General features: G+C 40.4%; 1 protein-coding gene across 1 annotated transcript in view; it reads right to left on the bottom strand.

Annotated features, from left to right (window-relative positions):
- Positions 1–18,308, bottom strand: part of Rsrc1 (arginine and serine rich coiled-coil 1) — a 304,871-nt gene extending 286,563 nt beyond the window's left edge. The window contains exons 1-3 of the mRNA XM_051199552.1: positions 17,945–18,308; positions 4,740–4,935; positions 4,135–4,260 (exon numbers count right to left, since the gene is read on the bottom strand). Coding sequence (XP_051055509.1) covers positions 4,135–4,260; positions 4,740–4,935; positions 17,945–18,293 — 671 coding nt within the window. The 5' untranslated portion in view covers positions 18,294–18,308. The remainder of the gene's footprint in view (positions 1–4,134; positions 4,261–4,739; positions 4,936–17,944) is intronic.
- Between the last annotated feature and the right edge of the window lie 8,966 nt (positions 18,309–27,274).

The following is a 27,274-nucleotide window of genomic DNA, read 5'->3' as shown; positions in this document are numbered from 1 at the left end:
ACCAGGATGTATCCCTGGTGCATGAAAAGACTTTGGGCGCACATTCCCCATGGAGGGATACTCCCTTAGCCTAGAGGCAGGAGGGAGGGCCTAGACCCAGCTCCAAATGAGTTGACAGATTTTGATGATACTTCCTGGAGGGTATCACCCTCCCTGTGGAATATGGGACAGGAGGGGACGGTCAGGGAACATGGGAAGGAGAGGGAACTGGGATCGATATGTAAAATAAAAAAAATATAAATATATATGTATAAACAAAATTAAAAATAAATAAATCTCAAAAGTATTAATAATAAGCCTTAGCAAAAATAAACATTGTGTATGAATGCAGATATGTGAAATTAATCTACTCAAAAAGAAACAAAAACAGTGATTTCAGTTCATCTAGCAAGCAGGAATTAAGAAAAGTTATGTGTGAACTATCAGAAAATGATAAAGGTCTATTATTTTTAAAAGTATATGCCTTCATTAAGTTCAGAAAATGTATGCTTAGAATTGTGCATTGTAATATTTATGAATTTTACCAGAAAAGAAAAAAGTTTTAAAGTATCTTTTCAAAAGAAAAATTTATAAAATATTAAATTCTGTGAGTAGATACTAAAGTATTTAAGGGGAATATATACTGATGTCTGAAACTATGGATTCAATCCTTAGGCTGAATTAATGGACAGAGAGGAAGGAATGGGAAGGCATGTGATAAATCAAGTAGAAAGTTAATGGAAAAGTCTAGGTAGTGAATATATGAGTATTCAATATAAAATTATATCAACTTTACTATATACTTGAAAGTTTTAATATCTTGAGGGAGAAAAGTCCATTGAATATAATTGAAGCTGTGGTTTCAGGAAAATTTGTAACCTTAAACACTTTTATCAATAAGAGTTACACAAACACATATAAACTCCCAACTCAAAGGTAAGAAACAAAAGGGCTGGGAAGATGGTTGATGGGTAAAGGTGCTTAGAGCCATGCCTGCATTCACGCCCTGGAACCCACTAGTTGGAATGAAGTAGTCAGCTCCCATAAGTTGTTCTCTGACCTCCACACACACACCATAGCATGAACATGACCAATCCACACACACAAACTTATTTTTAATTAGAAAAGTAAGTACAGCGCCAGGCGTTGGTGGCACATGCCTTTAATCCCAGCACTGGGGAGGCAGAGGCAGGCAGATCTCTGTGAGTTCTAGGTCAGCATGATCTACAGAGCAAGTTTCAGGAACACAGCCAAAACAATACTAGAAACCCTATCTTGAAAAAATGAAAGAAGGAAAGAAAGGGAAGAAGGAAGGGAGGGAGGGAGGGAGGAAGAAAGGTAAGTACATAAAAACCAAGAACAAAATAGGAAATACAAATGAAAGCAATGATTAATAACTTAGAGAAACAGAAGGTATATTAATCAAAATCTACTTTTTAATGTGCTTGTTTTCTGAAGCAGGGTCTGTGTAGCCCATGCTAAGTCTCAAACTTGCTAAAGCCAAGGATGACCTCTGCCTCCTTTATGCTGCTAATTACAGACATGCATCGGCCAAGTCTGGCATTTTTGTTTGTTTGTGTTTTCTTTTAAGTCTAGGTAGTCTATCAGGTAATTTAAATAGGAAAAAAAAAGTTATAATAAATAAATTAATGAAAGACAAAAGGAAAATGAGCACTGAAATAGCAGAAAAGCCTAGAATCATTACAGGGTATTCTGCAGACTTCTAGGTATTTATTTTAAAATCCAAATGAAATGGACAATGTACTAAACAAGAAAAGTTTATCAAAAATAAGTCAAATGAAACAGAATATTCAAGCTGATCAATTTCTGTTAAAGAAATCAAGGAAGTTACTGTGATGGCACTGGGCCCAGAGGATTTCATGAATCTACAATAGCTTCAAAGAACAGACTCCTAAAAACCAAAATTGTCCCTGAGCATTGAAAATGAAGGGAAGCTTGCAAGTTCTCTTTGTGAAGAAAGAGCAAACAATGTAGTTGCTAAATTTAATAAAACCAGTACAAAAAAGACAAATATAACATATAAATATCAATGTAAAAAAATGTACAAAGTTAAAAAATTAAAAGAGCAGACTCTTATACCACACCAAGAAAATTTAACAAAAATCTGGATCAACTGAGGTTTACTCTAGAAATCCAACACTGGTTCCTCAAGAGAACTTTCTGGATGAAAAAGCTTCAAGAAAATTCAACATTTAGTACCCAATTCTAGTTGGAAAAGGGGTGATGGGCTCTCTCATAAAACAGCAAAGTATACACGCTATAAGCCCAGAGACAGGAAATTCAGGACATTTTATTAATAAAAATCACAGGAAAAAAATGTATATCCTTTTCAGTGCTGTTCAGCATCAGCCTAAAAGTTAAAAGCAACACAATCAGATAACAGGAGGAATGGGAAGAATGAGAATTAGGAAAGCAAAGCTACTCCTATTTATAGATAAGCCCTAGACAGCCACATGTGAACTGGAACAATAAAAGAACTCTGTGGCATAGGATATAAGACTAATATGAATTCCGCAGATTTCTTACAGAAAAATAACAAATAGTTACATATTATATATACACAAAACCCTATATAATAGCAGTAAAAAAGTTAAACTACTTTGGGATAAATTTATCAAGAAATAAACAAAAACTTTAATGAGAAAAACTTTCTTTATAAAAGTAAAATAAAACCTAGACTATGCACTAAAAAGAATGTAGAATTGACCTTAGTGTTTAAATTTAATAAAATCTGACCAAAAATAACACCAGGCTGTTATAATAGAATGAGGTGAGTTAGCAACAAACATATTCATATGAAATGTCACAAGGCAATCACTGAGAAAGATCACAAATATTCCTGTTCAAAATTAAAAAAGGCTGTAAAGTCACCATGACTGTAGTGTGTATGGCAGAATTGATATAAGACCAAGAAAAGCACCCGTGCATTTTAATTCAAACTGAGATCACAATGTTCATAATTGTTACAAATCATAAAATACATGGAATATTCAAAAAAGATAAGTTAAATTTGACTTGGGGAGAAAAGACAGAAATCAATAAAAAAATTAAAGAAAGAGAATTAATGGTCTTATAGAACTGAACATTAAAAAAGTAGAAAGTATTTTCAAAGAAGAGATGATGGCAAAAAGCTGGAACAAAGAATATATGCAAATAAAAACAAAACCTTGGAACTCTGGGGCATGTATAGAGAACAACAGTGTACTATACAAAGTGGTTTATACAAAGAATAAATAAAAAAGCAGACGGGGGTGGGGGGGTCAATGTCAAATATCAAAAATCCAGAGAAGCTGAACATTTAGATTTTACTGCAATCAAGCTTCACATGCAAAGAGAATTATACATTTTATGGCCATTACACTAATACTACACAGACACAAGCAGAGACAAGAAGCAATCTTTAAAACATTATTTTTACAGAAAAAAAAGAGAAGTGGATTGGGAAGTAGGAATGAGGGGTGGGGTGGAAGAAAGGTCTAGGAGAAGAGGAAGAAGGGGAAACTGTGACTAGGATGTAAAATGTATAAATGAATTAAAACTACAACAACAAAACACTATTTTTATTCTTTCATTTATTCCAATAGTCACCTGTCATTCACAATGACTTCTACGTACCTACTTCCATCAATTCCCTCATTACAATGGTCCTATTCTATTGAATCACTTTTCCTACCACTGTCCAAGATACCCAACTCCTCAAACATGCTAATCCCTACACTGGACCTAAAGCAAAGCTAGAAAACACTGGAGTAATGCAGCACACATTAGGCTGCTCAAGTTGCCTTAACAAATTTTGGAAAGACATACATGCTCAATTCATAGCATAGCATGTTAGTTCTAACCCTGTGTTTGCAACTCCTGCTCTTCCTTCTTCAGATACTTCCACCATCATTCAGAGAGGGAGAAGCCCCCGCCAGAAAGATTCACGACATGTATCAGTGAGGCTATACTGAGCCATACAGATCCAATAAAGCCATCAGATACTGACAAGTACATGAGCAGTCTCCAATGAGAAAAGCAGAATTGCCTTCTGAAGCCAGTCGAATTGTAGAACCCAAAGAAAAATAAACCACTGCTGTTGTGAGCCACTGGTCTTGAAAGCCTGTTAAAAGCAATAAGTACTAATAGGCATACCTTCTTGTTCTGCTTTTGGACCGAGAACGCTGACCTCTATAGGATTTCCCTCGACCCCTGGAACGACTTCGACTTCGTTTTCTTCGGGAGCCGTAGGAAGAACTGCTGCTTGACCTATGCCTGCGTCTGAAATGAACCATAAGCTTCACTGTGATGCAAAGTTTTGGTTGTGAGCATCCAGGGGGAATGTAAAATTGTCTCATTCTTGTTGCTTCCCTCTTTCCTCAAAGAAGACCAAGTAAATAAAACATTACTGATCTCCAACACCCAGACAGATGACTCACAGTGGGACGAGCTACTATTTATGATATTATGGGTCACAGTAATATACAATCTTTCCAAATGTCATCAGAAAATGCAAGAACTATACCAACTTCTATCTGCTTGTTACATACAAAGGATGTAGACACTAGGCCTGATTAGAAAAAAAAAAGTGAAAATAAATAAATAAAACCTCTGGGTTAAGATTTCACCCTCCTAAGTTTCTAACTATTAAAAGAGCATTATTTTATCCAACAAAATTAAAAATACAAAATAAAATGACTTCTTAGGAACATTACTCTCTTACTCTCTGTGTTGTATAAGCAGAAATTACAAGCATTAACCTTCTCTCATAAGAATGGGAGCGAGGCTGACGGTCTCTAGACCAGGATCTGGACTCAGACCTTGGCCGCCTCCCACCCTTCTTGCGGCTGTAAGTCCTGCTGTCTGAAGAGCTGCTTGAAGAAGAGCGTCTCCGGTGTTTCTTTTTTCTCTTGCTTCTGCTTTCTTCCTCAGTGTCTGATGACCTGCGTCCCATCTCTACAAGGTTACAATAAAACATTCCTAATTTAGTAATGCGACAAATGAAATTCAAGACAAAAATTTTTAAACTTTTTGAGGAAAAAAAAAATAATAACTGTGTTCCTTAAGCTGGCTGTGAACTTCTGGAGCCAACAGATTTTCCTCCCATCCCTCCAGAGTAGCTGAACTACTGGCACATACCACCATACCCTACCACATCTTAAAAAAATTTTAAAGTAAAATATGATTGGCTTTTTTTCCCTACCCATGTGAAATAGCTTTAGCACAATCTTCTTGCTTATCAATGAACTTTTAACACATTCTGAACAACTTGAATTTGCACCAACTTTTTTAAATGTCTTTTGAATATCAATCCTAAAGATAGTTTTCTGACAGCATAAGTTGTCCTTATCATTAACTACATGATATTTTGTTTAGTAATTAACCATCTAGTCCTCCATTTTTACACTCCCTGAAGGTGAAAGACACTTTAGAGTCATATTTTTCAAGCTGCATTCTAAATAATTAAATGGGTTTTTTTTTAGATTTTACTTATTTTATGTGTGTGTTTGCCTGAATGTATGTCTGTTCACCACATGAATCAGTGTCCATGGAGTCAAAAGATGGTATCAGATTCCTTAGGACTCTAGTTACAAAAGGCTGTACATACATACATATAGGATATGTTGGCCAAGTATGCACTTTGGTGTAATGTCGAAGTCAGAGGACAACTTTTGGGGAGTCCCTTTTCTCCTTGAATCACAGGTTATGGGGGGAGTGCTTGCTGTGAGGCTTTCACAGCAAGCCTCAATTCACATGTCCAACAAACACTGGGAAGCCTGGATTTGAAACTTTCAGTGAGTCACTAACATCCTTTAGTCAGCTTCCAAGCTGAAAACCAGCCCTGAATAAAAGCTTACCATGTTGCTTTCCATTTAAAAATAATGTTCATAAAATTATATGTATACATACAATGTACACATATGCACATGTGTAAAGTACACAGCTACATGTTTCCAAACACATATGTATATAATAGCTATTTATAGATCTATACATATTACATCTATATTAGATATCCCTGTATATGTATATATTTTACGTATAAGAAATATATACCCAATTCAGAGATAATAATAATATTTTCTTACTTCTTGGCTTTTTGTTCCTTTTTACTTTGTTTTGTTTTCACCTTAAGAACTGACAAACTGACATGTATAGCAGTATACATTTTTAAAAATTAGCACACAGGAGGCAGAGGCAGGCAGATCTTTGTGAGTTCAAGACCAGTCTGGTCTGCATAATAAGTTTCATGTCTTCAAACCAGTCGGGCCTGCATGATGCAGACAAGTCTCAAAAAACAAAACAAAAAACATATAAATTTTCCTTTCTATAAACAAGTATTTAAATTAAAATGACTTTTTATTAGGTCTTTTATACTATCATTTAGAAAATACTGAAATGCCAGGATTGCAAGGATTTTACACTCTTACTTTAAAAAAATATTAAAGTGTCAGGTATGATGGAATACTTGGAATCTCGGCATCTGGGAGATAGGAGCATGTGGATTTCCACAAATAGAGGCCAACCAGGTTTAAAATAAATAAATAGGAAGGTAGGTAGATAGATAGATAGATGATACATAGATATGCATGAACACGTAGGAGGCCTGCCAGGCTTAAAGTAAGTAAGTAAGTAAGTAAGTAAGTAAGTAAATAAATAAATAAATAAATAAATGTGAAGCACAATTAAAGGAATAAAAAAGTAAGTTCACAAGGATAAAAAAAAAAAAAAACTAGACTGGTGGTGGCGCAAACCTTTAGTCCCAGCACTCCAGAGGCAGAGGCAGGCAGCTCTCTTAGTTCCAGGACTACACAGATAAACTGTCTCAGAAAAAAAAAAAAAAGAAAGAAAGAAAGAAAGAAGAGAGAGAGAGAGAGAGAGAGAGAGAGAGAGAGAGAAACTAGAAGACAACAAGAAACAACAGACAAGATAAATCAGGTTTTAGCAAATGAAAAACTGATGAAGGATTTAAAACTACAAAAATTGAATACAGCGCATGTTACAGAAAATTTCAACAAGAAAAAAGCCAACTCATGCAACAAAAATCAGAATAAATGATGAGTTTGAAACACACCACACAGGTACAATGAAGTATAAATCTAGAAACATGGAACTGATTGAATTTCTGTACAAGAAATATGCTCAGGTCCCCTCCCCCCATGCCATCTGGCCAGGTGATTAGCCTTCTCCAACCCCAGTAGGACATATGGTGTGTTAGATGGGGAGTGCAAGGTCTAAGAGCTCAGTTTTTTAAAAAGTGGGGAGGCATAGTGATATCAAACTACAAGTAAAGGGGGTTAAGTAAAATTTCTGAAAACAAATATACATCCTTAGAAGGAAATAAGATATCTATAAAACCTACAGAATCAACTAACCGGTGCTCATAGGAACTCATGGAGACTGAACCAACAACCAGAAACTTGAATGGGACTGACCTAGGCCCTCTACATATTTGTGAAGTTGAGAACACTGACTGTCTCTGACTCTTACACAGGCTTTTGGGACCCTACTCCTCATACGGGGTCCCTTTGCCCAGCCTTAATATATGGGGAGTTGCTTGGTCTTACTGCAACTTGATATGTCCTGTTTTGTTGATATCCATGAGAGGACTGCCTTTTTCTGAAGAGAAATGGAGGAGATTTTTGGGCTGGAGCAGGGTTATAAAGGGACAGTAGGAGGAAGCGAGGAGAAACTGCAGTCAGTATGTAAAATATATAAACAAATTATTAAAATAGAAAATTAACAACAACAAAAAAGATCTCTATAAAAAAAAAAAAACTAAACTGTACCCAATGGGCAATGTAGTTGAAGGTCCCATGAATAAAATGGCCAGCTCCCATCACCCTATAACATAGCCCTCTGTTGACAAGCTCAAATACAGAGTGAACATTTTCTAGAAAGTCTTTTTCTGTTAACATTTTAGTGGATACACAACATGAGAGCCAACTAGATAAAGAAAGCCTCAGTCCTAAGAGATAGGCCCCAAGACATGGCTCAGCACTGCAGCATCTCACTGATGCTGTGAGGCCCGCACACAGCACTCAGCAACACAAAACAAAAGCAAAAAACAACCGTAATAACCAGAAGGCAGAAAACAGAAATAAAGCAACTTATAGCAAAATGGGAACATAAAGCGAAAAACAACAACAAAAACTTCAAGAACAAAAACTCATTAATATTTTCAGGTAGGTAATGAAAATATGTCCCAGCAAGCAAGAAAAAAAAAGGAAAATGCTCCAAGGAAAGCTTGGTTTAAATATAAATGACAGACAAGATGAGGTTGAAAAAGGTCAAACACTCGTAGAAGGTGAAAAGAAAATGGGACAAACATGAAAAAATTGAAAACCTTAAAATAAAAGACATCTATCCAGAAAATTCAATATTTAACTGATAAAGATGCCATTACAAAAAAATAGAAAAAGAAATGAAAAAAACACATCAAAGAATCTCTAAGAATTAAAACATGTGCATATCCCAAGTGCTTGAGACAGTGATTTTTTTTTTTAAATAAACATATACCAGGGATAACTTAGAAAAAAAAAAAAATAAGACATGGAGATGTTGCCTAGTATACATGAAGGCCCTTCTGAGCCTAAACAAAGAAAAATAATAATAATTATCAGGCACCAAGAATAAAAAGAATATCCCAGACAATTCCAAAGAGTCACAAAATAAAATAAAGCATAATAAAATGCATAAGCTTTTCAAACAGCAACACAAGAAACAAAGAAATTCACTATCAAATTTTTGAAAAACTAATTCCAAGCTCAAGTCTCTTTCTATCTATCTTACCAAATCAGTGGTCTAATGTGAAATTAGAAAAAAGACATTTTTAGAAGATTAAGTTCTCAAAACTGAATGTCATGCTCACTCTTCTTCAAGAAGTTTCCATGCAGTGTGCTTCACCAGAAGGAAAGCAAACATAAGAAAGACAACAAGATTCAATACATGAGTGGTCTACTGAAGATGGGTAAACATCTCCAGATGAGAGATGAGAGATACACCAGCACCAGTGAGCATGATACAGGAAGTCCTTGCCTTCCAAGGTATTCAATTCCAGTGTACCAACAGCTCCCAAAAGAGAGCCCAAGGACCGTCAAGTCAGGAAATTCACAAGGTAAAATTATTTTCATCATAACATACAAAGATTATCTTTTTTAATGTTCTGAATTTTTTTCAAGAATCAAAGCACAAGCAAAGTATATTAGAGTCACTGCATACTTCCCTGGTCCCTCCTGACTCTATACCCCACTAAAGTCTCAAATAATAATGTCCTTGGTAGGGCCAAGAATCCTGCTCAGTGGTAGAGCACTTGCCTACCTCATGTAAGACCCAAGGTTCAATACACAATCCAGCAATGGGACATATGCCACACTCCCAAAAAATACCCTTGCAAAGGAATAAAAATCATTAAATTTATTAAATTTCAAAATACATAATTTCTATCACATAGTGAAGGAAGCTGATTGTCTAAAACCAAACAAAACAACAACAAAAAAGTGCAACTGAACTGCAAGCTAAACTAGTTGCTTTTATTATAAAACATGATTTCTGTTGTAAAACTGCCAATAGATGATTGCTTAGGCTTGGTTATTTGGCAGCCTTATTCTTAGACTGAATGAAGATAGTCTTTTACTTCAAGGAAAATAAACAGTTATCACCAATCATAAAAGTCAGGTCTTAACTAAAAGATTTGAATTTTGTATCATTTGTATCTCCCTAGTACTCAGACCTCCTCTTTTCTAAGATCAATGGCAATATTAATACACATGAATGTGTGCCAACATTTGAAAGACATGTCTAATCCATATTTTCCAACTGCCAAGACATAATGTCACAAAAATCATCCACAGATTCATTCACAGTGCAAGACAAAAAGATTTTAATGCAATAAAGATAAATAATACAAGAAAAGTTCAGTGATATGATTTCAAATACCACATTAAAACCAACCTTCAAGAAATTTAAAAACACTTTAACTTCTCAATAAATTTAATGCAGAAGTAAATATAATACAGTGTCATCAAGCAAGCCAGACATCAGATACTTGTAAAACTAAAAAATAATGCTGCTTTCTCAATGTTTGTTTTGTTTTTGAAAATACAGGTATTTTCCATATTAAATTTTGTTACCATATTTATTATTATTTTAAGTGAATTGATATATAGTTCACAACTTTGTTTATATTACTGATGAGGTAAATACTTATAGATAACACAAATAAAAGTTATGGAGTATCTTTAACAATTTGTAAGAGTATAAAAGAATCGTGAGACTAAAAAGTTTGAGAAGCACTGTCCTAAATTTCCTGCAGACATCTCTATTCTCTATTCCTGCCCTGCTTAATTAATTCCCTAGTTCAGCACAAACATGAAGAAAAAGAAAAAAAAAAACAGATGGACAATTATTTGGCAATGTATATTTCTGTAACCAAAAATCAAAACCTAGCAAGTTGGTATAAATGTTTTGTTGTTGTTGTTCTAATTACAAATGATGTCACTCATGAGCAGAAAAACAGAGGGAGACTACAAAAAGCTTTTCTCTCTAACTGGCAGGTATTCGGTTCTCAATACACTATTGTATGCCCTTAGCAAAGATGATGGTTAATCTTCATGGTCAACCTAACCTATCTGGAATCACCAAGGAAACAGTCTTTAGGTGTGTCTAAGAGGGTGTTTCCAGAAAGGTTTGATTGAAAAGGGAAAAATGAGAATTTGGGCTAGAATCCTGAACTGAATAAAATGGAAAAAGGGAGCTAAGCACCAGTACTCATCAGTGACCGTGGGCACAATGTATTCAGGCTGCTGCTACCATGATGTCCCTACCACAATACCTTCAAACTGTGGAACAAAGCAAGCCATTTCTTCTGTGATTTGCTTTTGTCGGGCATTTGTCAATGTAATGAGAAAAGTAATACAGCATATAATTGAATATTCTTGCCCATTTAAGTCATGGCCATCAATTTATATTACACACTTGTAGAAAGGAAGACTCTTTACACTTAACTCTACTGGTAAGGTGAATGCATAGAAATGCTCCTATCATAAAGACAACTAAATGATCCGATTTTTTTAGCAGCTCTACAAAGTAACTTATTTCAACCTATTAGTAATTGTAAAACACAGCACAGTTCTTGGTTTTCTGTTCTCAGTCTGGTTCTTTCCAGTTTCAGATTCCTGACTGCAAATCTCACCCAATTACTCCTTTCTACAGAAGTGAAGCCATGACAGATAATGACTACAAGACAACAATTTAAAATTTTTTATTGTAAAGTTCAAATGGCTGATTAAAAATATAAAGTCAAGATATGATCATTTTAATAATAGTGAACTTAAAAGGCACATATCCTTAACAAGGGTAAAAGAAGCAATTATTATGTTTCAGAAAACAGGGAATAAGTTTAAAAGAACAAAGGTTCATGGAGGATATGACAATTTATAAGTACTTTGCCACAGTATTTCATTAAAAACCAAAATATAATCTTTTATCCTGAGAACATGGCCCCTCACTCAATAAATGGTAGAAAAAGTAAAATGGCTGGGTGTGGTAGCACAAGTTTACAATCTCATCACCTGGGCAGTGGAAGCAGGATAGGTTCTAGACTACATAGCAAGTTCAAGGCCACCCTGGACTGCCAGAAGCACTAGAAAAAAACAATAGAACAGGAAGTATAAATGGGGTGGACACTATTTAACATACTATGTAATTCACAAACAAGTAGAGAGCCATGCAAAGTAAATGAAAGAACAGAGGTAAAATTTAGATATAACAAGGCAAAATTCAAAAGAAATAAAGAATTCTGTCAAAACACAAAGATCCTGCAGTGTTGCATAGGGTTCCAGCAGTGAGACTGAGTAGACAGGAGCTCTCATCCCCAACCAAGAAGCTATCTTCAATTGACAACTGCCCCAACTCAGTTTCTCTAAGGAAATCTCAGTAGGTACACAATCCAGACTTTAGGACAGGCCCCATGTCCAGTAGTAGATAGCCAACACAAAATAAAGACAAAGGTATTCCTGAAGATATTTTTATCTCATATTGCTTTGTTTGGGCATCTTTTTTTAACCATATTGGTCTTTATGGTTTCCAATTTTGGGTTTTTACAGGTTTTATGAGTGTGTGTTTCTGTATATGTATGTATTTCTCATGTTCTTTCTTAGTTATTGGGTTTTTTTTTTTTTTTGGTCCGTTTGTTTGTTCATTTTTTTTTTTTTTAATCCTTGTCTTTTTACTTGCCTGTTTTCTTAAGAAAGAAAAAAAGAAGGCACAGAGTTAGGAAGGTGGGGTGATGGGGAGAATCTGGGAGACTAGGGGAAACTGTGATCAGAATATATTGTATGAAAATAACTTTATTCTCAGTTTAAAAATGAGATACTCCTGTTGCAACAACAACAAAAGTATGTATATTAGCATCTCTTTTTAAACTCACAAATCATAGGATTCCCCTCCTGTGGTCTAAGAGTACAGCCAGTAAAGGATATGTATAAATGCACTACAACCCTATGACAAGCAATTCCTATCACAACTCTACATGCTGAATGTGTAAAGACTGGGTCAGCGAGGCCAATTAACAGACAAGTGCCAGCTGCCTTTCTCTTTTTCGGCTTCAGACATTTTTAGTCCTCTTATTGAACATACAGTAATAAAGTGTTACCACTTAGCAAGAAATCTCCTTTGTCTGCAAAGAAAGTGAATATTCATAAACCCTAAGACTAGAGAGGCTCTCAAAGGATACCTAGTTTCCCCACAAGGTTGTACCTGTCACATTCGCTACACTCCTTAAAACCTGAACTCTACATAGACCCTTCACTGGGAGCTTTTACAACTAAGTTCAAAGATGACAATTCGAATACCTTCATATGCCAACATATGACTTGGGTGAATTTATTCAACAACCTACTACTTGGTGAGTTGGGGCAAAAACTCGGTTACTGGCGGTTCTAGGTTCTTTTTCAATAAGCATTTTTAAAATACAACTCAGAAATTACACTAATAATAACCTAAAATCTAGGGAAGGCAACATGCATTTAACTTTTGTAGAATTCAAGGGAAAGCCACCTGGTCACATGACCAAAACCCCTGAAGTCAAAAAGACATTTACAGAATGCTTAAAGTGATATATTTCAAGAGAGGAAGGTCTGTTTGACCTTGTTACCATCTCTCACGTCAACAAGCCTTTAGAGGAGGGAAGGTGGGTGCCCGAACATACTGAAGGCACGCCAGACTCAGCCTCCCCCTCGCTCCAATTACCTGGAGGAGGAGAGAGTGAACCAGGCTATTAAGATAGGACAAACAGAAAACCCCAAAAACAGCGATCGAGACCCGGGACCAGAGGAATGGGGGCTAACTCTCCAGGCCACCTCCAGACTGTAGGCCCAGCCTGAGGCCTGCCGCCGCTCACCACCCACAACCTCCCACGCCCGCGGCCCCCGAGCTCAGGGACAGCCGGCAGGGACGCTCCCAGGTGCGAGGCGCATGCGCACGGCTCTGCTCGCACGCCGCGGGCCACGGCCCAACCTTTGCCACTGACTGCGCCAGGCCCCACGCCGCCTCGCGCCGAGCACAGCCTCTCGGCGCCTCCTTCACGGGCGCCGCCCCCAAGCTCTGGACGCCGGCATCACCTGGGTCGGCCTAAGGGCTCGCACCTCCGGACGCGGAGACCTCGAACCCTCTCTTCAAACCTCGGCGCCACCGGCGTCCTCAGAACTTGCTTCAGTTTAAGCTCAGCGCCTTCCTGGTTCCAGCGCCAGGCAGCGCCAGCGGAGCTGCCGAGTGCGTCGATGCAGGCCGCTAGGCCATTAGGAATGCCGAGCTAGTGGATTGTCATGCCGCCAATTTTTTGTTTAATGTTTGTGTTTCGCGTGTTTGCATAATTGGATTTTCTTGTTCCCAAAAAGCAATAAAGGTGGGACTACGGGATGTTACTGCCTTAGTAATCGCCATTATCGTCACAGATAATCAGTAAAAATCTACATCGTGGGAAGTTATGTTTAAGACATCCGCGCTGAGCAAAATTGGTTAGTTCCTGTTGAGCGAGGTGGAAATTCGCCCAACAATAATAAATCATGGGAGTGTGTCTGCGTAGTATCGTGTGATTAAATTGTAATGATTTACTTGCAAAAATACATTAAAATCGGTGGGTTTGTGGGATTTTTTTTTTTTTTTTTTCCTGCCATGAAGGTGAAGGAATTCACGTATTGGAGGCAAATTAGTTCTCACATTAAAGTAACCGTTGAATACAGGGAAGAAATCTGCCTGAAGCGACAAGTTTTTTCTAGAACAGGAGTCAAATGTGTAAATTTATTAAAAAAATAATAATAACTTCAATTACCGAAATTAAAGACATGCGGCATTTTCTGTAGCTCATATCATATTTTCATTTTATTATTTTTTTCATCATTTAGTATAAGGAAGCAAAGCTAAGGAGATATATAAAATATTAGCCCGAGTTATGGTCAACTGTTAGCTAGATACCAAGGTACAAATTTCCACAGATATTTGAGATGCAAATAACCTCCAATATAGATCTATTCCTGGGAAATAGTTGTGCCTTAACAAGCCAGTTTTGAGGGACCATTTTAAAATATAACTGCAACACTAATTTTTTTAATAAATAATTCAAGAGCTTGGGGAACTCTTCGGATTTGTTGTTTTGGATTTTTTTTTTTTTTTTTCTTTCTTTTTTTTTTTTTTTTCTTGAGCCTTTATATCTGTCCATAGGCTGTCAGCAGAGCTTTAACCTCAATAATTTTACTTTTCAAAACTGGTTTTTGAAATGTCTTATCTCAGGAAAATATTTGCTATTTAGTGAAACAGCATCATACTTCCCAGTATTTACTAATATGATTTCAAACTTTGGACTCCTTAAAACTGGAACTTCCCGAGAGAGAAACTATTAGAAGTGTGGAAAGTGAAGGGGGTAGGAGGATGCAAGAGACTAATATAAGATGTATATTATAAAGTATATGGAAAATTCAGAAAGAAACTTACCTATACAATTATGCACTAATAAAATTTTAAATTAAATTTCTTTTACAAAAGTAGGGCTCTGTAGCCAGACTCTGGAGTTTTGTCATCCCTTCATCTACCATTCCTGTAGTTAAAATGAGTCAAGAAGATGAAATAAAGGGGAAATCTGTTGGTTCAGATTACACAACAGTCATGTTCGAGTCTTCTCTGATTACCTTTAAAGTGGTCATCTTTTCCTCTAGCTAGAAAGATGACATGTGAGTTTGGGTTGAAGTCCTGTGCTTAAAAGGATTAAAAAAAAAAAAAAAAAGTATCTAGAGGGTCTCCTGATGTCTTATCAGGCTTTTAGCTGAAGTTAATAGGGAGGTGTTTATGAATATATATTTCAAGATTCAGTTTGAGAGCCACTGGAACACCACTCAAACTTAGCAGATCCCATTACTAATCATTCTGCTAAATAATCTTTAAAACAGTTTCACAAAAGACTAAAATTTTGTGGTTCTACTCTCTGTTTAGAATTACAGTGTTGCAGATAGGAGAGGAATGATCAATGTGACATTGTTCCTAAATTCCTATAAATTAGAAATGTTAAGTTACTTAGTTTTGTAGAATAATGAAAGCAAGTGTTGGTGGACTTCATTAATACCTAAATGCTATTGCTATTAATAGTGTAAAGGTTAGCTTTTGTCCTAAAAACAGAAAAGAAAATGTTTTCAGAAGGAAAGATAATGTCAGAGAAAAAGTAAAGCAACATTTATAATAAGGTTTATTTTCATCTTGCTGAACTGGGCAATGTAGTCTGAGGAGTATTTAGTATTACATGAAGTTATATAAGTCTTAAATTACACGTACTTGAGAAACTCTTATGTGTCACTTTACAATTGTGCTCTCTTTACAAATGTTTCAGGTTGTTTTGATGGAACTTCTCAAATTATTAGCTAAGTGTGTTGTTCAAACCAGTAAGCAGAAGATATACATATTAATGGTCTGTAACTGCTTTCATTTTTACTGAGTACTGGATCCAAGATAACGAAAACATTATCTTTTAACATGAGACAAGCCTCATTAATATTCAGCTACTGAAAATGCCCCCAAACCTGCACTTAAAGGGGTTTAACACATTCAAGTAAAAAGTAACTTTCCTTATGTAAATATTCCTTTGTGCGCATAAGCAAGTATTTGCAAAGCTAAAAAGTCGCACAGCCCTGCTTACAGGACACATTACAGGACGCATTACTTCATATAAAAAATAGTTTTCATAAAAAGAGTCAAAAGATATAATTTTTTAAATTTTAAATCAGAGAGGAACAGAGTTGCCCCCCCCCCGAAGAGTAAGTCTTATTCCACAGTCCACGGTAGATAAAAATTAGATGAGCGACAAACAACGTCGGTAATGCTTTCAGAAGAACTCCAAAAGTGACAATCCTTTTGTTTTTTCAAATTAGAAAATGCTTCCCGGGATGTTAAGTAATTGAGGACAGGGTGCTGGGAGTTGTGAGGAAAGGGGGGAAAAAACCCTGAGACTTCGGAAAGGAAACGAAATAGAACTGGGCCTGACCCGGCTCTAAGAAAACACCTTAAAACCGGCTCTGGCAGGGGAACGACTGTTCAGGAAACAAGTTAAATCGACCAACCCCGTGCAGCGGGAAATGTCTTCACCGGAGTCAGCTTTGACTACTAGGAGCGAATAGTAGGGTGAATTACAGAGACCGGCACTCGGTAAGGATGCCTGCGGGCTGGAAAGGCTGCGAAGGCGTCCAAGGAGCCGTCGGGAAGCCCCACTCGCAGCAGGCACGTGAAGCCAGGATGCCCGTTGTGCAGCTGCTGCGGCCTCAAGGAGGACGGGGTGTGGGACCGAAATGCTGGAGTGGTTGCTGGGCCTATTAACCATAGAGCGTCCGAAGCCGGGCCAGAGAGCAGGGGTCATCGGTGTAGGGTGGAGCAATAGGTGCCCACCCAGAGCGAGGCTGTAGGTCGGGTACTCACTGAAGATACCTACTGACTCTGATGGCAATGCACTTGTCAGTTTCCTCTTGGCCCCGCCTCCGAGAAGTCTATCCAGATCCCCAGTGTTTTACTAAGTCGTGACACCAACGCAAAATCCACGCTTAATTAAATTAATTAGGGATTCTTGTCAATCCTGGATTAATGGCCAAGAGCACAGGCGGCCGAGGCTATCAGAAAACTCGACCGGCGAGGACCTGCCTCCTCTCCCCGCCCCCCTCCGGTCCCCTGCTTGCCCTCCCACTCCAACCGGGTGGACTCCTGCCTGGATCCTCCATCCTCAATATTCACATTCATATTCACGTTCCTATCCATATTCATTCTCTCTCTCTCTCTCTCTCTCTCTCTCTCTCTCTCTCTCTCTCTCTCTCTCTCTCTCTCTCTCTCTCTCTCTCCACCCTCTCTCTCTTCCTCTCTCCCTCTCCTCCCCACCCCAGGTAGTGGCGCTCCTGAGATATCCGCGAAGGGGTTCACTCGGAGTTGCGAGGGGAGGTAATTTACTCAGAACAAGGGGCCGCCTTTAGGAAGTATAAATAGTGAGACTTCAAGAGCTGCGTCGCTATCAGATCTGAACTCTCCGCAGGAAGAATTGTCAAAGATCTTAACATTGAACACGCGCGCTCCGGCAGGGAAGCATCAGTTCCCATTTCCCTCTGGCGGCCCCCGCCCCTTCCCTCCTCCCCCCTGCCCCCCCTGTCCCCTCCTCCTCCTCTTCTTACTTCTTTTTCTCCTTCTACTTCTCCTCTTCTTTCTTCTCCTCTTTTTCTTCTTCTTCCTCCTCCCTCTCCTCCCCCACCCCCTGCCCCATTGATGTGTTATTATTGGGGGGGCTGGAGCAGTAAAAAAAGAAGGAGGAAAAAAAGAGCGGGGCTCGGCAGGGAGAGCTTGAGCGCGAGGCTGACCGGCAGCGGCCGCAATGGAAGAACTTACAGCATTCGTCTCCAAGTCTTTTGACCAGAAAGTGAAGGAGAAGAAGGAGGCCATCACGTACCGGGAGGTGCTAGAGAGCGGGCCGCTGCGTGGGGCCAAGGAGCCGGGCTGCCTCGAGCCGGGCCGCGACGACCGCAGCAGCCCGGCAGTCCGGGCGGCCGGCGGAGGCGGCGGCGCGGGAGGAGGCGGAGGCGGAGGCGGAGGAGGTGGAGGAGGTGCTGGAGGAGGAGGAGCAGGCGGAGGAGCTGGAGGAGGGCGCTCTCCCGTCCGGGAGCTGGACATGGGCGCCGCGGAGCGGAGCAGGGAGCCGGGCAGCCCGCGACTGACTGAGGGTAACGGCCTGCCCCCGGCCGCGGTTCCCCTTCCCGCCTTTCCCTGTCCTGCGGGGCGAGAGCGGACCCGGGGCCCATCTGGGAGGAGGGCGAAAGCGCAGAGGGCCCTGGACCACAGCTTTGGAAGCTACAGGAGTAGTGGAGGGGTAGGAGGCCAGACTGCTCAGCCGTGGGTGGGGTCCTCGCGTGGGGGAGGACGTGGGTTTGCGCGCATCCTTCTCAGCTGCTCCCGTTGCCCCGAAATGCGTTTTTTTTTCCCTCGAGCGAGAGGATGGGGCCGCGCTGCGGGACAAGGAAGTTTGCGTGGCCCGCTTCGAAAGGGGGTGCGGCAGGAGCTCACCAGGAGGCCAGTTGTGACTAGCGTGTAGTCCTTCCTGGGTTTGCTGGAATCTCTTTCCTGGGCCTAGAGTAGAGAAGGGGAAAAAGAGAAAGAGAAGGACCACTCGAGGTTGCCCCTTCGTTAGAGCTGCCACCAAAACCACTGTTAACTCAGCAAAGCCCCTAAATCTCTAGATCTCAGGGACCAAACTTCACATTTTCGTTGAGCTGTTAAGGTGGAAGGCAGTCAAAGGTCCAGGCCAAGCTGATTTCCTCTCGGTGGAGGCATCGAGGAGTCTGTAGGGTGTACGTGGGGTGGGGGTGGGGGTGCGCTATGTACACAATTTCTTTACTGCCTAGAATCTTGCAGTACTTTGTGTGTGTGTGTGTGTGTGTGTGTGTGTGTGTGTGTGTGTGTGTTAGTGAGGGTGTCTTTTGGAGCCAGCAGTGTTAGAGAACAGCTTTATCTAAACGGGAAAGCGTCCATCAACTCGAAGTTAAAAATTAATTTAGCACTGGGTACTGCGGTAACTGGTGTGCTGCCATATTTTTCCAATTAAGAAAATATGTGGCATGCGTAGAATCACAAATTTAAGCAAGCAATTAACTTGTTTATAACACGGTCTGTTCCTGTTTAGGCCATTAAGTGGAAAGTCGGGGGCGAAAGAGACATTATATTAAGTCTATTAATCAACTTGAAATTTGGACTTGTTTCCCTTTGAAGCCCCTAAACTTTGAGGGGAATCTACTCTGTGGGTGACAACAAAAGCCCTCTTCTTCCTATCTGAAGAATATGTGTTCCTGTTTAAATTTTACTACGATGTTAGCAAGAGTATTTTCCTATTGAATTGACCCCCTAATGTTTGCTGTGACCTTATCTACTTCCTTCCTGGGGGAAGGACAAACGCTCACAAATTGAGTAGCAAAAATACAGGCAACAAATAAGATTACAGTATAGAATGCCGGGCTGGGGCGAGATGTGGCTGTTTGTCTTCTCCCAGATCTGGAACCATGTCCTCCTTAATTTAGAAAGTGACAGGATAACTATAAAAGGGCCGAGAGTAACCCCTCAGGGTTCACAGCTCAGGGACTTGGATTAGATGCCCACCAACCGCAAGGTCTGAAGCTGGGTGAGCGGATTCCTGGGGTTCTTGACTTCCAAGCTTTAATTTCTTTGTAGCTTAGCTCGTTCCAGACATAGTTTTTTTGTTTTTTTTTTTTTTGTTTGTTTGTTTTGTTTTGTTTTGTTTTTTCTTTTTTTCTTTTTCCATGTTGATCTGGATCATGGGTTGGTAGGAATCGTAAACAGCTTCTACCATCTAAACTTAGCTTTGACATTGGACACCCGTCTCCAAATCAGGCACAGAGGATGAAGGTTAGGTGGACCTTATATTGATATGGGCCTGATGTTAGCATTCCTCATGGCTGCCCATTGGCATAAAAGTATATCACCTCTCCTATGGCTCTGTTTGCTCGAACTGGCAGAGCTCCTGTCTTTTACGTGGAAGGAAAGGACCACAAAGTAGCAACGGATGTGTGCAAAAAAAAACTGCATATTTTATTAAACATCCCAGCTGCTGGATGCATGAAAAGGTTTTAACAGCCAATAGAAACCGAGGAATGTTCTTCTTGAACCTGTTGATCTCAGTGGGTTTAAGCCTTTAGGGTCCAGCCTTGGTTTCCAACTGGGAGGGAGAAGAAGACAGAAGCAGCAGTCTGACTTGTTTGCGCCTCTACCTTTCTGGCCCAGCATGGGCAGCCAGTCCTCCAGGCCTCCAACATGGCGTGGTTGCCTGTGCCAATTTGACCCGGGTTTGGCAGGGAGTACAGGGCATGCCTAGCTTCCCATCGAACCATCCGTAGTGGTCTGGTCCGAGCTCTAGGGCTCCAAGGAATCCAAGGGACTTGGCTTTCTGCACCTTGCAGTACCAGAGCCTCCTTTTGCCTCTGCGACCTTTCAGCGGGCCCAGTTGTTCCTAAATTAGACCAGCAAGTTTGCGAGAGGCAATGGGCCAGAAGCAGCGGAGGCTGGCGGGACAGCGGAACAGCCCTCTGGGGATGGCGGGCTTGTGAGGCCATCGCATGGCCTTGCCGCGCCCTTTAACCAAGACCGCTCTCTGCGAGAAGCCAGCGAGGCGCTTTTGATTTCCGTGAGTGCGCGGGGAAGTGAGTGCCAGAGTGTCAGGAATGCATTTAGTGTTGGCAGAAAAAAGGGACCGGCACAGGTAGTGAGAGAGTGAGCTGAGACCACAGTTCAGTTGGGTGGCTGCATGCCCACCTTGTCCCCAGGCAGACCTACAGACGTGATTTTGCGGGTCTGTCTCCGGGACCCCTATCCTCTCGCCTGTACTTCATGGGGATCCCTCCCCCTAGGAGTTAGGAGTCTCTAGCCTCCCTTTGGACAAATCTGGTAACAGACTTGTCTTGCTGTTTTTGTCTGTGGTGTGTGTGTGTGTGTGTGTGTGTGTGTGTGTGTGTGTGTGTGTGTGTTGGCGCGTGCTCCGACGCACGTGTGGTCCTTCCCTCGTGCCCTCTCCAGTGTCCCCCGAATTGAAGGATCGCAAAGAGGATGCAAAAGGGATGGAGGACGAAGGCCAGACCAAAATCAAGCAGAGGCGAAGTCGAACCAATTTTACCCTGGAACAACTCAACGAGCTGGAGAGGCTCTTCGATGAGACCCACTATCCAGACGCTTTCATGCGCGAGGAACTGAGCCAACGACTGGGGCTATCTGAGGCCCGAGTACAGGTACCCCACTGCGAGGAGGTAGAGGCTGGGACCCAAGTGCTAGAGCTAGGTTTGCAGGAATCTTAGAGGACACACGTAGGCTGCTGCTGCAGGTGTTGGGTGTGAGGTGAGAAAGGGAAGGATATCTTTGTTGGATGTCTTATTTTCTAAAATGGATTTTGATCCCATAGCTCCTTTCACCCCTAAGCCAACATATGTTCACTGAAGAAGAAAGCTGCGCTGGGCTTGCTCCCAGAGTTCCTATTAACCACACACCCCCTCGCCTCGTGCTGTCTTTAATGTGGTTTAATCCTAATGGGCCTACTTTTATAAGCCTTAAAAAAAAAAATCCCACAGAAAACGTTTTATCTCTGAAGCCTTAAAAGTTACAACGAGTATTTTGCTCTCTGGAGTTGGGTTTCGTTGAGGGTCTTGGATTTGCCAAACGGATATACCAATTAGGTTTATAGATGTTCGAACTATAAAGAAAATTAGCATCTGTTAAGTGCAAAAATTTACAGTGTCTGTTAGCAGGTTGATCTTTAACCGAGTGTGAAACAGAGGATGTAGAATGTATTTGGCCACCCTTTGTTGCTTTACTTAACCAAAGCAAAGAACCCGAACCCACGAAAACTCGATCTTAAAACAAAGTACACATCTTATTATTGATGTTTGCAAAGTCTAACCTTCAGAGAGTGCCATATCATATGAAGTCAGAACTGCAGCTTTTTTCATTATTGGTTGCTTAGGTAAAACCAAAATGTGGGGTTAAGGATAATCTAAAGGGGGAATTATAAACACACATAAGCATCCTTCCAGCTTTATGAGGAAGACATTTAAACGTTTCAGATTGTATTTCCGCTCAAATAATAAAATTGGGAGAAAATGATGGTCATTATTTGTTTGAACACATGGAGCAGTTTTAGCCTAGAACATCTGCAGCTGTTACAAAGTATCGCTGTAACAGATACTCCCTGGGTCTCTGGGCAGAGAGACCACCATCTGTAAGGAACTATGCACAATTCTTATGGGGCTTCCCTGCATCTTGTAATAGGATCAGGGGAAAAAAACAGAGCAGTAACGTGGACAGAGAAAAAAATAATAATAGGCCTCCTTGGTCATCACGACGACGTCAATCCTAGAGCCTTCTTTTTTAAGCCTGTTCTGCTTTGCAGCCTTCCTTGAGCTCTCTAGAGACTTTGCAACCCCTTAAAACCGTGATAATTATTGCAGCCCTGAGTAATAGTATCTCCACTCCAACTCTTTTGGGGGGGGTGGGGGGGAGAGTCAAGGAGCCTCAGGCCATGTGAGTCACACAAAGGATGCCACCCTGGCATGAAATCCACCCTTCTATTATACTCAATATCAGGAGAATTTTTGAAGATTTACATAGATCGTGGCACTTAATTTCAAAACCTTACCAGAAAAGGCTCTAAAGCAATATTTTCTTTTCATGGGTTTTTTTTTTAAAAAAACATTAATTAGTGAATCAATCAATATGCTGTGTTGTTGGAACTGGAGTATTAAAAAGCAAGGCCTTATTTGAATTAAAAAAAAATGTCACACTGACTTGAAAAGTTGGCAAGTTATTTAAAAACATCACATCCGGTAGCCAAGGATTATTTGATTCATTCTCCACCTCTCTGTGACACTCTTTTTTTTTTTTTTGAAATGAACTTTATTGCTGTTCTTTTTTCCCTCATACTTTTATATAAGTTACAGGAGCTATTTTCTGGAATCTTCCTTACTGTCATAACTGCAGGCAGTAGCTTTTTCTATAGAAGCAAATTAGATTATCGTGATAATGGCACAATTATTCTGCCACTGTTACACTCTGCTATACAGAGAGACATAGAAATTCTAAACTTCTTTGTAGTAAGGCTTTATGACACTAATTACCCCCCCACCACATCCCTCCTCCCACCAAAATAAGAGTCATTATTTGCTTTACTGTTTGTTTTTTTCTTTCAAGATGAAGCTAATTAATATTACAGGCTATTACTGAGTCCATTATTCTTGGGGTCTTAACTGGGTAAACATTTAAACCATTACCACATTGGTGTCAGGTACCAGGGAGTGGTTTTAGGCCCTTGGGACTCTGTAATGTAGAAGGATGAAACCGGAAGTAATAGTAATTTATCAAGGAACAATTTATCTTATGAAGATTCAAGGACATTTTTCTATTTTGTACTTTATTTACATTTCTAATTTTAGAAAATGAGGCTGTTTTGTATAATTTAAGACTTGCTTATCATATCCCAAGACTGGCCTAAACACTACTTTTTTTTTTCATTGCACTGCTATAATTTAAGATGTTAAGATGTTTTGAATCATCGAGTTATATGTGTTTCTCTCTCTCAACTTGTAGGTTTGGTTTCAGAATCGAAGAGCTAAGTGCAGAAAACAGGAAAATCAACTTCATAAAGGTATTTTATTACTTAGTTAAAGTGGGGAGTGGGGCAAAGTTGATCTAAAAAAGAAAAAACATCTTAAGAATGATGATGATAGTACATGATTTAAGAGAAATTTCTGGACAGTTCATGTAAGTCCTACTAAGAAACCAACTACAACTTATTTTAATTATAGCAGCAATTTAGAAAAATTAATTATAGCAGCAATTTAGAAAAATGGCAGTCTTGTTCCAATAGAGTCAGTCATGTCTCGATACCACTTGGCACACCTCTTGTGTTTCATTTCCCTTTTGCTGTTATTATTTTTATAGGTGTCCTTATAGGGGCTGCTAGCCAGTTTGAAGCTTGTAGAGTTGCACCCTATGTCAACGTAGGTGCTTTAAGGATGCCATTCCAGCAGGCAAGTATAACCTACCTTCAAGCTGTTTATAAATGTTAAAGAGCATGGATGTTTGTTTGGACTGTTGAGCAGACCCTGTCTCTGAGCCCCACTGTACATTCAGTTGAAGAACCAATTTGAAGACTATATAGTAGCCCCCATCTCCTTTAAAAACCTATAAGTGTCATGGCCTTGAATACTCAATACTCTCTGTTTTCATAGGAACCCCGAAGGAGCCTGAAGGCAGTAACCTGTCCTTTAAAAAAAATGCACTTAAGATCACACTTGGGAAGAGAAAGGAACAGCCTTTGATTAAGATTTTGTCAAATCAAATACAAAGGCTGCTCCAAAGGTGTTTTAAAGGCAATCCTCTCAATATTCTTTCTAGGTATTTTCTACCCCCTAGTCACATTGATGTCCCTGGAAGAAAAATAAATGCTATTCCCGACTCAGACTATTTGTTCAAAAAGCTGTAAAAAAAAAGAGGCTCCCTCTCTGATAGAGTAGGAGAAATTGGTCCTTGGTCTTTCCAGGGCTGGCTGCCCTACCTCGGATATCTCTTTTTGAGAAAAAAAGGAAAACAAAACAAAACTAAAAGTCCTTTAGAACACTTTTTTTTTTTTTTTTTTTGAGAGCCTGCAGCAATGATTTAATCCTGGGAAAGCCCAGTATTCTGAACTCTCCACTGTCTAAGCCCGAGGGCAATATCCTTTCCTTACCACTCTCTGACCTTCCCCATCTTCAGCAGGCATCCTTGCTCACCCAGGTTTTAATGTGATAGATGAGTTCTCAGTCACCAGTGCCCTGGACTGGAGAATTAGAGTTAGATGAGTTTCCCCACCTCACAAGACACTTGGACACTTGATCCTGATGGGAAGGCATTTGAAATATGGAGAGAGAGAGAGAGAGAGAGAGAGAGAGAGAGAGAGAGAGAGAGAGAGAGAGAGAGAGAGAGAGAGAGAGAATCATTGGAAAGTTAGGCTAAGTCCCAGACTAAATTTCCTGACTTAGAATCAGCATTGGAACAAGATCCTTTGGTTATTCTTTGGCAGGAAAAGTCAAAACCTGCAGATGCAATAATTTCCCTAAGTGACACAAAAGATATGTATTTTGTTTTAGTACTGTGTTCAAAGTGTATGTGACATAGACAGGAGAGAAGGGTAACAGTCCTTATCCCCGGACTTTCCAAGATATTATTGCTGAGATGAGTGGTGCATGGGAACTATATCACGGTCCATTCACCCACCCAGTTCCCGGAGGGGCCACAACATTCCTGCAGATAGGGATGAGGAATCTAAGCAAACATCCTCACAATGACTGGGGGTAAGGATGGGACACTAGACTATTAACGTGGTGCCCTACATTAAGCAAAAAGCCTATAATGTTCTTCTCCAAACAGATATTTAGCAAAATGTAACTTCCCTGTTGCGCACCCCAATTCTCCCCATGGCCAAGCTGGACGCCGTTAATGTTCTGTTTCTATTCTGTTGTCACCCTAGGATAGTCATTGCAACGTGACGCCCTTGTCCTTTCAGGTTCAGGCGCAGCTGCAGCTGGACAGCGCCGTGGCGCACGCGCACCACCACCTGCATCCGCACCTGGCCGCGCACGCGCCTTACATGATGTTCCCGGCACCGCCCTTCGGACTGCCGCTGGCCACGCTGGCCGCGGACTCGGCCTCCGCCGCCTCGGTGGTGGCTGCTGCTGCTGCTGCCAAGACCACCAGCAAGAACTCCAGCATCGCAGATCTCAGACTGAAAGCTAAAAAGCACGCGGCCGCCCTGGGTCTGTGACGCCGGCGCCGGCGCCATGGTCGGTGGAGTCTCCCGAGCGACGCGACCCCGCACGCCCTCCGCGACCGCCCGCTTCTCCCGCACCTGCTTCGGACCGCCTAGGCCCGCCCCTTCCCCGCTGACTGCCTCCAGTTTCTTTCTGCACCCTGGATTCCCAGGGCGGGACTCTGCGCCGGACCCGGGATCCCAGGGGCTCCAGCGCATCCGCCCTTGGGACTATAATTCGGCTTTGTAGGAGCGGGTTTGGATAAGTCTGGATAGAGACTGGACAAAGGAGTGTGGGAACAGTGAGCAGTGGATAGTGGCAAGACTGCAGCGATGGACTCCTAAGTAGAAATAAAATCTTGCGAACAACAAATGAGCAAAAACAAAAAGAATAGAGAACAAACTGACGAGAAAAGGAGAAAGGGAGCTTGTTTCATATTACTATTTGGCTGGAATTAGAAAGAGAACGGCGAAGCAAAACAAGTCTAAAAATTATTTTGTACATAAAAATACGGAAAAATAACCTGGATGAATCTTGAGAGAAAGGGGGGAGGGGTTTATCAACTAAAATGTATGTTTTTTTTTAAATGGGCCAAGAACGCAAAACAGAAGGAAGAGGTATACTTATTTAAAAAAAAATTAAGATGAAAAAAATGCGCAGCTGGGAAGTTCACAGGTTTTGAAGCTGACCTTTTTCTGCGAAGTTCACTTTAATACGAGACATTTGATAAGAGAGGCGGGCCTCCTTTTACGTTGAATCAGATGCTTTGAGTTTAAAAACACCATGTATGGAAGAGCAAGAAGAGGGAAGACAGTGTGAAAACGAGGAGGAAAAAAAAGGGACGTTAATGCTTTAAAAAAAAAAAAAGTGATGCCACAGACAATGATTCCTCTGAAAAATTATTATGGCAGAACTGTCCAGACTGCTGACAGTAAATTCTGGTTTGCATGTTACTTGTATTCCATTGATGGTGTCCCCTCCCCTCCCCGCACCCATGTGCACTCACTACACTTTCATTCTCAGTATGAAAAGCGTCTTGATGTGAATCCATAGATAATTTGTTCCGCCTTTGATCCCAAGGGGCAAAGGAGAAAAGTCGGAAGGGAATAAAATATACTTTTGAGTCTTCCAAGAAGATAGAGGCGGTTGGAAAAATATGGAGAAAGGAAAAAAGTGCAAAGGAATCCATGAAGGTTTATAGCCCTGCATCGTGATAGAAGCTTCATCTGTTCCCTCCCTTTTCGTGAATTCCCCTTGCTGGTTTCTTGAAGTCCTCTTTGAAGATGCTTTATTTCCCCCCTCTCTATACTGTCAAATTTACCTTAAATGACACCTGGCTAGGTACAGACACTAGGTTTGTGTATAATATGTTGATAAACACGAGCAAAGTTTATTTTGGCTATAATGTGTGAACTAATGGTTGACTTTCAACATTTGCATTTTAT

Source organism: Phodopus roborovskii, unplaced genomic scaffold, assembly GCF_943737965.1.
Source record: "Phodopus roborovskii unplaced genomic scaffold, PHOROB, whole genome shotgun sequence".
Classification (NCBI taxonomy): Eukaryota; Metazoa; Chordata; class Mammalia; order Rodentia; family Cricetidae; genus Phodopus; species Phodopus roborovskii.
Note: the sequence above shows the minus strand (reverse complement) of the source record. Positions and strands in the feature narration are given on the sequence as shown.